This window comes from Empidonax traillii, unplaced genomic scaffold, assembly GCF_003031625.1.
Source record: "Empidonax traillii isolate 1590-97213 ecotype Southwest subspecies unplaced genomic scaffold, ASM303162v1 scaffold3139:size14986, whole genome shotgun sequence".
In the NCBI taxonomy this organism is placed as follows: Eukaryota; Metazoa; Chordata; class Aves; order Passeriformes; family Tyrannidae; genus Empidonax; species Empidonax traillii.
In genome coordinates this window covers 1-11423 of record NW_020958332.1, presented here as the reverse complement: position 1 = coordinate 11423, position 11423 = coordinate 1, and the positions used below count along the sequence as shown (strand labels likewise).

Here is an 11423-nt window from a genome sequence, read left to right as displayed (position 1 = left end):
TCCAGAAGGACTGGAAGAAGCTGGTGCAGATGAAGATTTACTACTTCGCTGCCGTGGCCCACGTGAGTGGGGAGGGATGCAGGGCCCCCGTCCCACCTGGGGCTGATCCCTGGGCTGTCCCTGCCCCTCTCGAAGCTCTCCCTGGATTACAGAGCTCTGATCCCTGTTTCCTTGCAGCTGCACATGGGCAAACAGGCTGAGGAGCAGCAGAAGTTTGGGGAGAGGGTAAGCGGGGCTGTGTCATCTGCTCCAGGCTCTGGATTGTGGTCCTGGGAAGGGGGTTGTGACTCAGAAGAGGTTGGCACGCTGGGCATCCATGAGTGTCTCACCTGTGCCCTGTGTCCTGCCGGTGCCTGGGAGCTCTGGGAAAGCCCTGGGAAGCTCTGGCCCTCAGGGACTGGTGTCCCTGTGCGGGGCAGGGACATTTCCTCCCGTGCCGACCCCGATTCCCACACTCTCCACAGGTCATCTACTTCCAGAGTGCTCTGGATAAGCTCAATGAAGCCATCAAACTCGCCAAGGTGTGTTCCTGGGAGCAGGAATTGGGGGTTTCCCGCTCCAGAGCTGGGCCCTGGGCTGCCAGGCTGGGAGAGGGAGGTTTGGGATGGGGTTAGGAGGCTTCAGCTGTCCCCAGGCCTCTCTGTTCCCATTCCTCCACAGTGGGAGGTGCACGGGAGGCTCTGGGAACACCCTGACAGTGGTTTCTGCTCTCAATTCCACAGGGCCAGCCCGAAACTGTGCAGGAAGCCCTGAGGTTCACCATGGATGTGATTGGTGGGAAGTGAGTGTGGATGGGGCACCCCAGGGTGGTGTATCTGTCCTTCTCCAGCAATTGGGAATGCTGGGGGACAGAGAGCTTGGGGAGCGTCCATGGTGTCCCCAGGCTCTGGGGATGCACAGCTGCTGTGGGAATGCTGGGGTGATCCTGAGAGACCTGGGGGGCTGGTCCCAGTGGGAATGAGCTCAGGGAGCTGCATTCCCACTGCTCCTGACAAGGCATCGCTTCCCAATTCCAGGTACAATTCCGCCAAGAAGGACAACGACTTCATCTACCACGAGGCCGTGCCCGCGCTGGACACCCTGCAGTCCGTCAAAGGTGGGCAGTGGGACATCCCCAGGGCTGTGGGACCCCTGGGGACTCCCGAGGATAGGGATCCATGTGGGAGCAGTCCCAGCCAGGGCTGTGGGACCCCTGGGGACAGGGATCCGTGTGGGAGCAGTCCCAGCCAGGGCTGTGGGATCCCCAGGGACAGGGATCCGTGTGGGAGCAGTCCCAGCCAGGGCTGTGGGATCCCCAGGGACAGGGATCCGTGTGGGAGCAGTCCCAGCCAGGGCTGTGGGATCCCCAGGGACAGGGATCCGTGTGGGAGCAGTCCCAGCCAGGGCTGTGTCCCGCAGGTGCCCCCCTGGTGAAGGCTCTGCCCGTGAACCCCACGGACCCCGCGGTCACCGGCCCCGACATCTTTGCCAAGCTGGTGCCCATGGCTGCCCACGAGGCCTCGTCCCTGTACAGGTGTGTCTGGGTTGGGATGGGGGGGTGGATCCCAGCAAGGACCCCCTGTCTCAGCTTGGCCTCTGCAGGCTGGGGGAGCTGGAGGGGACCAAAGTCACAGCCGTGCGTGGCCCCCCCAGGGCTGGACGAGGCTCCAGCCAGTCCCCAGGGGGAACCAGGGCTCAGGGAACCCCGGGACCCCCAGGCTCAGGAATCATGGCAGAGGTTTCCCTGCGCTCATGGGATGTTTTGTCCCGTCACAGCGAGGAAAAGGCCAAACTGCTGCGGGACGTGATGGCCAAGATTGAGGCCAAGAATGAAGTGCTGGAGTACGTGAGCGGGACTGGTGGGGCCCTTCCACCCCACAGGGGCCCTGGGGGTCCTGGACTTCGGCAGGGGGGACAGGGCCACCCCTCAGGGACCCCTCTGTGTCCCACAGCCAGTTCATGGACTCCATGCAGCTGGACCCTGAGACTGTGGATAACCTGGACATGTACAACCACATCCCCCCCGTGCTGATGGAGAAGTGTGCCGCTCTCAGCGTGCGCCCCGACACCGTCCGCAACCTTGTCCAGTCCATGCAGGGTGAGGGGACAGGGCCCTGGGAGGCGTGGGGGTGGCACTGCTCCCTGCCCACAGCCTGGCATTGGGAATGGCTGCACCAGTGGCTGCTTCTTGGCTGGTATAAATTCCTGAATCCCAAAGTGTTTTCCCTGTTGGAGGGGAGGGGGATGACCCTGAGGGCGTGGGGGCCCAGGAGCGCCTACCACCCCGGTGTCTGGGCTGCCATGTCCCTGCCTCGGGCTGCCCACAGCCGGGTTTGATCCTGGGAGGCCGTGTCCATGCCTGGCTCCAGGCCCGGAGCGGTTGGGAGGTGTCCCAGCCCCGCTCTGTGTGTTTCCTCAGTGCTCTCCGGGGTCTTCACGGACGTGGAGGCGTCGCTGAAGGAGATCCGGGACCTGCTGGAGGAGGACGAGGCGCAGGAGCGGAAGCTGCAGGAGCTGCTGGGGCGGGTCCCGCCGGCACCGGGGTCCTCCCCAGGGCTGGCCGAGGTGAGCAAGGAGTGCTCCAAGTACCTGGAGCTGCACGAGAAGGCCAGTTTCACCAACACCGAGCTGCACCGCGCCATGAACCTGCACCTGGGCAACCTGCGCCTGCTCGGCGGCCCCCTGGAGCAGGTCCGGGCCGCGCTGCCCACCCCCACCCTGAGCGAAGGTGAGGCCTGGCCCCTGGCATGGGGGAGGCAGGGCTGCCCCTCTCTGTGTTCCCCCTGGCTGGGGGAGGGAGGGCTGCTCTCCCTGGGCCGCTCTGAGGGTCTGTCTGTCCCCCACCACACTCCAGGCTGGGGGGAGGCAGGGCTGTACCCCCCTGAGGCTAGATGTGCCACCCTGGGCTGGGGGAGGCAGGGCTGTTCTCCCTGTGCCCCCCTGGAGGTCCCTGTGTGTCATCGGGCACTGGCACCATCCCTGTGAGCTGGGTGGGGGCTTATCCCCCTGGAAATGTGACAAGTGGGGCCTTGTTTGGGGACAGAGCCCTGGTCACTGTCCCATGGGCTGGTCCCTGGGGATCCCACCCCTGATCCCCCCCATCAGGCTCCGTGCTGTCCCTCGGGGTCCGGCCCAGCCCCTGACCCCGTCCCACCCTCAGACGACAAACAGGTGCTGCAGAACCTGAAGCGAATCCTGGCCAAGGTGCAGGAGATGCGGGACCAGCGCATGTCCCTGGAGCAGCAGCTGCGGGAGATGATCCAGAAGGATGACATCACCACCTCTCTGGTCACCACCGACCGCTCTGAGATGAAGGTGGGGCTGGGGACACCCCCGTGTGCCCCTTGGGGGCTGCTCCTGCCCTGAGCCCCACGAGCCCTCCCCTGTCCCAGCAGAAACTCTTTGAGGAGCAGCTCAGGAAGTACGACCAGCTGAAGGTGTACCTGGAGCAGAACCTGGCGGCGCAGGAGAACGTGCTCAAGGCCCTGACCGACGCCAACGTCAAGTACGCGGCCGTGCGCAAGGGCCTGGCTGAGGTGGAGCACAAGTGAGTGTGGGGGGCTCCCCCCTGGCTTCTCTGGTCCCACCCCTCTGCTGGGCGCTGTGCTGGTGGCTTTGTCCTGCCCCCTGCCCATCCCAGGGGGAGCTGGAGGGTGCCCCAGAAGCCTGGAGCTGGGACCCACCTTGATCCCAGCATTCTATCCCCTCTGTGCCCCTTTTCCAGGTGGAACACCACCGTCCAGACGCTGGTGGCCTCCTACGAGGCCTATGAGGACCTGATGAAGAAGTCCCAGGAGGGGAAGGATTTCTACACGGACCTGGAGGGGAAGGCGGCCAAGCTGCTGGAGCGGGCGCGGGCCGTGTGCCAGGCCAGCCAGGCCCAGAGGCAGCAGCTGCTCGAGAGGTGGGTGCTGCCCAGAGCCTGGGAGCTGGGGAGACCCCCAGGAGGGGGGAAAGGCCTTGGGCTGCTCTGCTTTCTGTGGGGGTCCCAGTGCCCATGGAAGGGGTGGTGGGTGGGCAGTGCCTGGCCCCCCCTGAGCTCCACCTGCCCCCCCAGGGAGCTGAAGAAGCAGCCGCCCCCCCGGCCGACGGCCCCCAAGCCCCCCCTGCAGAAGAAGGCGCTGGAGCTGGAGCCCGGGGGCTCCGAGGCCGCCGATCTGGGCTCCCTGGGGCTGCCGGACCTGCCCGAGGAGCTGCGGAGCCTCCCCCCGGAGCTGCTGCCCGGGCCCCTGGCACAGCTGCCCCCCCCAGCGCTGGCCGCCCTGGCCGGGGGGCTGCGGCCCCCTGAGCCCTTCGTGCCCCCTGGGGGGGTGGCCAGTGCCCCGCTGCCCCCTCTGGCCCCCACACCCCCGTTCCCGGGGCACTACCGCCTGCCCGGGTCCCCCAGCCCCTTTCCCCCTGCGGGGGGGGCCCCAGGGCCGCTCCTGCAGCCCTCGGCCCCGGCCGTGCCGGCGCCCAGCTCGGCCCCTGCCCAGCTCTTCCCGGCCGCCCCCCTGATGCGTGCTCCGGGACAGCCAGCGTTTGGGGGGCCCCACGTGTTGCCCCCGCGCTCATCCCCCCAGCACGGGGCCCTGCCCGCCCCCGTCTATGGCCTGGGCCAGCCCGGGGGGGCCCCCGGCCCGCTCCGTCCCCCCGGCCCCGGGGCAGCTCCCCTGGGTGCCCAGGCGGGGGTGGGCGGCCCTGAGCCCCCGAGTGCCCGCCCAGCCACCACCACGGTGGACAGTGTCCAGGCCCCCATCTCCAGCTGCACCGCCCCTCCGCGGGGACCCCCCGGCCCTTTCCTGCCCCCCCAGCGCCCGGGGGGGCCCCCGGCCCCCTTCCCCTACCCTGCAGCGGGGGTTCAGCCCTTCGTGGCGCCGGCTCAGCACCCCTTTCCCCCGGCACAGCCCACCCACACCTTCGCCCCCACCCCGGCCCCCCAGCAGTTCCCCCCGGGGCCGTTCCTGCCCCCGGGCCAGGCCCAGGGCCCGCTGCCCTTCCAGCCGCCCCCCCGGCCCTCCCTGGCCCCTCCAGCCCAGTTCCCCCAGCATCCCTTCGCCGGTCCCGGGGGGCAGCTGCCCCCCCCCGCCCCCGGGCAACCCCCGCTGCCCCCCCAGCTCTACCAGCTCCCAGGGCAGGACCAGCTGCCCCCGCCGGGGCTCGCCCCGCACCCGGGGGCCGTGCCCTTCCCCAGGGCCCCTGCCCAGGGCGGTCCCCCGGCGCTGGGGGGGCTCCCGGCGGTGCCCCCCGGCTCCCCCGCGCTGCCCTTCTGCCCCAGCCCGGCCCCTGCCACCGCTCAGCTGCCCCCCGGCTCCATGGCCGCCCCCAGCCAGGCGCCCCCTCCCAGCCCCGTTCCGGGCACCGTGGTGGTCCAGGGCCCCCTGGTGCCATCCCCGGCTCCCTCCCCGGTGCCAGCCCTGCCCGTGCAGCCCCCCACGCCGCGCCCCCCGCCCGCGCTGCCGCCGCCGGGCGCTGGGGACGCTCCGTTCCCACGGCAGAGCCCCTGCCCCGCCGACCTGCTGTCGTCCAGCCCCGAGAGCCAGCCCGGGGGGGCGGCGGCCGGGGGGCTGCTGCAGCCCACCAAGGCGGGCGCGCAGGAGGGGCAGCGGCCGCGGGCCGTGCAGGTGATCGAGGCGGACCCGTACGCGGAGCCGGAGCGGGTGCAGCGGCTGCGGGCCGAGCTGGAGCGGTTCCGGGCCGCGGCCGAGCGGCTGGAGAGACCCGCGCCCGGCGGCGGCTCCGAGCTGGACGCGCTCTGGAAGGAGCTGCAGGAGGCCCAGGAGCGGGACGCCCGCCAGCGCTCCATCGCCATCGCCCGCTGCTACTCCATGAAGAACCGGCACCAGGACATCATGCCCTACGACCGCAACCGCGTCGTGCTGCGCTCGGGCAAGGACGACTACATCAATGCCAGCCGCGTGGAGGACCTGTCCCCGTACTGCCCCGCCCTCATCGCCACCCAGGCCCCGCTGCTCGGCACCGCCGCCGACTTCTGGCTCATGATCTACGAGCAGAAGGTCTCCGTGGTCGTCATGTTGGTGTCCGAGCAGGAGCTGGACAAGGTGCGTCCCGTCCCGGGTGGGGACAGCGGGGTTGGCCGAGGCAGGGATGGGACACCGTGCCCGGTGCCTCTCGCCCTGGTGTTGCTCACGGGTGTCACCGGGGGGGTCCCGCGTGGGGGATGGCCCCGGCAGGGTATCCTGACGCCCGTCCCCCGGCAGAAAGTGCTGCGGTACTTCCCGTCGGAGCGGGGCCAGCCCGTGGCTCACGGGCCCTTGACCCTGGTGCTGACCAGCCTGCGGGTGACCCCCACGCACGTGGAGCGGATGCTGACGCTGCAGTACCGCGACCAGAGCCTCAAACGCACCGTGGCCCACCTCCAGTTCACCTCCTGGCCTGAACTGTAAGGAACGGGGGGGCAAGGGAGGGTTGGAGGGTGACAGGGCGGGGGAGGAGGGCCTGGGAGCCCTGATGTGCTGTGGGGGCTGTGGGACCAGAGCTCTGAGTGTGGGAGGGTGTTTGGGCAGCCCTGACCCCTCCTGGGGGACTGAACGTGAGTGTGTCCCCCCCAATCCAGGGGCCTGCCCGACAGCAAGGGGAGCCTCCTGCGCTTCATCCAGGAGGTGCACGGGCACTACCTGCACCAGCGCCCGCTCCACACGCCCGTCGTGGTGCACTGCAGGTGAGCGGGGCCGGGGCTCCCGGGGCGGGCTGGGGTTCCCCCGCATCCCTCGGGGTGTCACAGCCGGGGGGTCTCTCCGCAGCTCCGGCGTGGGCCGCACGGGGGCTTTCTGCCTGCTGTACGCGGCCGTGCAGGAGGTGGAGGCCGGGAAGGGCATCCCGGACCTGCCGCAGCTGGTGAGGCGGATGCGGCAGCAGCGCAAGCACATGCTGCAGGAGAAGGTACCGGGCGGGGGCTGCAGCACCCCGGCAGCTGGGGACAGGGGCTGCAGCCCTCGGGCTCTCACCGTGTCCCTCTCCCCTGCAGCTGCACCTCAAGTTCTGTTTCGAGGCCGTCCTGTTGCACGTGGAGCAGGTGCTGCTGCGCCACGGCGTGGGAACTCCCGTACTGCCCAAGCCCCCCAACAGCACCTCACCCAAGGTGAGTACAGGGGAGAGTACCGGGGCGGTGGGGAGGGCTCTGCCACCCCTGGGCTCACGGGGCTGCTCTCCCTCAGCTCTACTTCCAGCAGGACCCCCAGGACCTGGTGCTGGGGGGGGACGTTCCCATCAGCTCCATCCAGGCCACCATTGCCAAGCTCAGCATTAAACCGGGGGGGCCAAGCACAGAGCCCGGGGGATCCTGGGGGGCAGATCCCACCCCCCCTCCGGACCCCACGGACCCCGAGGTGCTGCCAGTGCTTCCCGACGGTGTCATGGATGGTGTTGGTGCCCCCATCTCTGAGCCCCCGGCCCCAGGGCCGCCCCTCCCCGAGGCACAGGGTGACACCGAGAGCAGCAACCACGTGGGGGAGAGCCCTGAGGGGCCTGCGGGGCCGCCAGAGCCCCCCGCCGCCCTCCCTGCCTCCTCCTCCTCCTCGCTGGAGCTGCTGGCGTCGCTCACGCCCGAGGCCTTCAGCCTGGACGCCTCCCTGAAGGGCAAACAGCGCATGAACAAGCAGAACTTCCTGCAGGCGCAGCCGGGCGAGGGGCTCCGCGGGCCCCGGCCCAGCGACGACCCCCTGAGCATGCTCGACCCCCTCTGGACACTCAACAAGGCGTGAGGGGGCCGGGGGCCCCCCCCCCAGCCCCACTTTGACTCCAGGTAGAACTGACTTTTTCAGCTCTTTGCTACTAAAATAAAGCGAGTTTATCGGCCGGGCCCTGGTGCTGCTGCGGGCGGGGGCTGTGCCCGGGGGGATCAGCACCCCGGGGAGGTCAGTGCCCTGGGTGGGTCAGTACCTCAGGGGCTCAGCCAGGCTCGGGTTAGTTCCGTTTAATGGGCGTTCTCGCACACGTTATAAAACACGGTCGGTACAAAAAGCGTCCCCTGTACAGCACAAAGGTACAGCTGGGCGAAGGCCACCCGCGGGGGCCGGCCTGGGGGGCCCGCCGGGGCTGCAGGGCCCCCGGGGCTGGGCCGGCACCGCCTCTACAATCACCGGGGGTCAAGAATAGGCGTCATCGGCGTTGGGGGGCACAGCAGGACAGGTGAGGACCCCCGGCCTGGGGAGGGGCTGCGGCGGGGCCTGTAGTGCAGTGGGGCAGGGGAGCGCAGCCCTCAGCCCGTGGTGGGTGGGGGGCTCTGGGGGCAGCTCTGTGCCCGGGGCGGTGCCTGCCCGTGGTTGGTCCCACTCGGGGGTCCCTCGGGTGCCCCCCCTGCCCAGGGGTCCCTCCCCAGCACCTGCAGGAGGGTGGGCGAGGCTCCCGGCCCTCCCAACCTGAGAAAAGCCTCCTCTGGCCCCGCAGTGGGAGGAGGAGGAGGAGGAGGAAGGTGCTGTTGCTGCAAATGGGGCGCAGGAGGGGCCGGGCAGGGCGGCTGTGCCAGGGTGAGGGGGGTGCTGGCCCCCCGCGCCCCCCTGCCCCAATAAATAATAACTAACTATTTACAGCATATAAATAAATAGGGCGGGGCTGCTGTGGCCAGGGCGGGGCTTGGGGCCCTGCCACGCCCTAAGGCACGTGGGGGCCGAGCCATACCCGGGGGGTTTGTCCCGGCCCTCTCCCCGCTGCCCCCAGGGCTCTCCAGGGGCTGTTCCGTGCCCTGGGCAGGTCAGTGCTGGGAGCCTCTGTCACTGCCTCCCCCCTCCTGCCCCGTGCCCCCCCTGTGTCCCTCTGCACCATCCCACTGCCCGGGAGCCCCCGGGACCACAGGGAAGGTGCTGGAACAGGGAGAGGAGCAGGATGGTGGGGCCCTGCCGGGTGTCCGGGGTGGGAAGGTGCCTGAGGCACAGCTGGAGCGATGGAGCCGCTGTCCCGTCCCCTCGGGCCGAGCCCCCCTCGGTCCCGCCTGGCCCTGCTCCTGCTCAGTCCAACTTCTCGAGCACCGAGGGCACGTAGAGCAGGCTGAGCTCGCTGCCGAAGTTGCAGACGATGGCGGCGTTGTCCAGCACCAGGATCTGCCGCGCCGGCTGCGCCTCGTTGCTCTTGCCCAGGTACACGGTCTGCAGCAGGTCCCCGTAGCCGATGTCCCAGAAGGACACGCAGCCCTGGCCCCCCGTCACCAGCACGTTGTCGGAGATGATGCCCAGGCTGGCGCCACAGCCCAGCTCCTGTGGGGGACAGGCAGGGTTGGGAATGGGAGAGAGCCGAGCCCTGGGTTTGGCATGGGGAGAGCTGACCCTGCAGGTTTGGAACAGGACAGAGCTCTGCTCCTGGGGAACAAGGGACAAAGACAAGAGGAAATGCCCTCAGGTTGCGCCTGGGAAGGTTTAGGTTGGGTACTGGGAAAATTCCTTCTTGGAAATGGTTGTCCAGCCCTGGCACAGCTGCCCAGGGCAGGGGTGCAGTCCCCATCCCTGGAGGGCTTTCCAAGCCCTGTGGATGTGGCACCTGGGGACATGGTGAGTGGTGGCCTTGGCAGTGCTGGGGAAGAGTTGGACTCCGTGGTCTCCGAGGGTTTTTCCAACCCCAGCAATTCCCCGATCCCCTGGTTCTCCCTCCCCAGGGCCCCCCAGGCCCCACCTGCTGGATGGAGTACAGTTTGGTGCCCGAGCTGCGGTCCCAGATGCTGATGACGTCGTCCAGGCCGCTGCTGATGACGCAGGACGTGGTGCAGGTCAGGGAGGTGACGTCCCCGCGGTGGGCGAACATGTGGCTCACCCGGCTGCCCGTCAGCACGTCCCACAGGCAGATGGCCCCGTCCTGGCCACCACTCGCCAGCACCATGGTCTGCAGGGACACCGGGCCAGGTCAGGACCCCGAGGCGGGGGGAACAAACCCCCAAGGCCACCAGGGCAGAGATACCTGAGTTCATTTACACAGGGCTGGACAGCACAGGGGGCTCCCCCTCCTCTTTCAGGGGGGTGGGGGCAGACCCTCCTCAGGGGCTCAGGCCCCATTTCGGCCTTGCTCACCCCCTGGCCTGGCAGTGCAGGAACAGGGGTTCCCTGCTCCAACAGGAGGGGCCCAGGTGAGTCCCTGGGGCTGAGCTGGTAGCTCAGGGGTGGGCTCGGGGATGGATCAGGGACGGTCCCCACACCCAGCCCCCTGTACCTGGTCCATGTACACGGCTGTGATGGCTCCTGAGTGGCCCTGCAGGGTGAAGAGGCAGCACGAGTCCTCCAGCCGGAACACCTGGGGCAGGACAGGCAGGTGAGAGCTCCGGGGCAGCTGCTGCAGGTGGTGCCACCTGAGCTCCCCACGACCCAGCAGATCCCACCTGATCCTTGTCCCGGCAGACCCAGAGCCTGGCAGAGATTCCAGAGGCCTCGGGATGGTGCTGCCAGGGCAGGGGGAGGTCACAGCTGTTGGGAGGTGACAGGGCAGGGCAGGGACATGCAAGGCTGAAGGGGACGGGGAGATGACAGGGGACACCCCAGAACACAGACCCTGACATTGGTGTTGGGTCACAGCCATCCCCTGCAGCTCCAGGACTGGGCAGTGTCTGGAAAGCTGGAAAAGGCCCTGGGGGTGCTGGTGGCAGTGGCTGCACCTGGGCCCAGGTGGGCAGGAGGGCAGTGGCACGTGGTTTGTGTCACCACAGTGTAGCCACAGGCCCAGGGCACTGCTGAGGCACCTCCAGTGCTGGGGGCAGTTCTGGGGACTCCACTACAGGACATGGAGGGGCTGGAGCGTGTGCAGGGAAGGGAAGGGAGCTGGGAAGGGGCTGGAGCAGCAGGAGCAGCTGAGGGAGCTGGGGGGGCTCAGCCTGGAGAAAAGGAGGCTCAGGGGGGACCTTCTGGCTCTGCAATCCCTGACAGGAGGGGGGAGCCGGGGGGGGTCGGGCTCTGCTCCCAAGGAACAGGGACAGGAGGAGAGGGAACGGCCTCAGTGGGAGGTTCAAGTTGGATACTGGGAAAATTCCTTCATGGAAAGGGCTGCCTAGCCCTGGCACAGTTTTCCAGGGTAGTGGTGGGGTCCCCATCTCTGGAGGGATTGCAAAGCCCTGTGGATATGGCACTTGGGGATGTGGGTCAGTGGTGGCCTGGGCAGTGCTGGGGGAACATTGCACTCAGTGGTCTCAGAGGCATTTTCCAACCTCTGTAATTCCATGATCCTCTGAAGTCACCCATCCCTAAGGCCTGGGGATCCCACACTCAGCTCAGGGTGACGCTCACAGGCTCTGTCCTTCCAACTCCACTGGTGCCACATCCAGGCACGGACAGAGCCCGCGGAGCTTCCGGAACGTGCTGGGTTGGCTCCAAGCCCGTCCCCAACCTCCCCCTCCCTGTGCACGGACAGCTCAGCTGTGCCCCTGAGCCCAGCCCAGCCGTGTCCCCACAGCCCCCGAGCCCAGCCCAGCCGTGTCCCCACAGCCCCCCCTGAGCCCAGCCCAGCCCCTGTCCCCACAGTCCCTGTCCCCA

General features: G+C 68.7%; 2 protein-coding genes across 2 annotated transcripts in view; one reads left to right on the top strand and one right to left on the bottom strand.

Annotated features, from left to right (window-relative positions):
- Positions 1–7779, top strand: part of PTPN23 (protein tyrosine phosphatase, non-receptor type 23) — a 10742-nt gene extending 2963 nt beyond the window's left edge. Inside the window, exons 8-24 of the mRNA XM_027910313.1 lie at positions 178–225; positions 465–521; positions 723–781; positions 1017–1096; positions 1399–1513; positions 1756–1821; positions 1932–2077; positions 2399–2707; positions 3140–3294; positions 3375–3526; positions 3704–3883; positions 4037–6020; positions 6180–6361; positions 6536–6640; positions 6723–6861; positions 6947–7060; positions 7137–7779. Coding sequence (XP_027766114.1) covers positions 178–225; positions 465–521; positions 723–781; positions 1017–1096; positions 1399–1513; positions 1756–1821; positions 1932–2077; positions 2399–2707; positions 3140–3294; positions 3375–3526; positions 3704–3883; positions 4037–6020; positions 6180–6361; positions 6536–6640; positions 6723–6861; positions 6947–7060; positions 7137–7682 — 4437 coding nt within the window. The 3' untranslated portion in view covers positions 7683–7779. The remainder of the gene's footprint in view (positions 1–177; positions 226–464; positions 522–722; positions 782–1016; positions 1097–1398; positions 1514–1755; positions 1822–1931; positions 2078–2398; positions 2708–3139; positions 3295–3374; positions 3527–3703; positions 3884–4036; positions 6021–6179; positions 6362–6535; positions 6641–6722; positions 6862–6946; positions 7061–7136) is intronic.
- A 95-nt stretch (positions 7780–7874) lies between these two features.
- LOC114072411 (sterol regulatory element-binding protein cleavage-activating protein-like) lies at positions 7875–10339 on the bottom strand (the record flags this gene model as incomplete). The annotated part of the gene is made up of 3 exons (XM_027910312.1): positions 7875–9170; positions 9583–9789; positions 10114–10339. Coding segments are annotated over 3 exons (679 nt in total), but the record flags the coding sequence as incomplete, so codon positions are not given.
- Positions 10340–11423: the final 1084 nt, after the last annotated feature.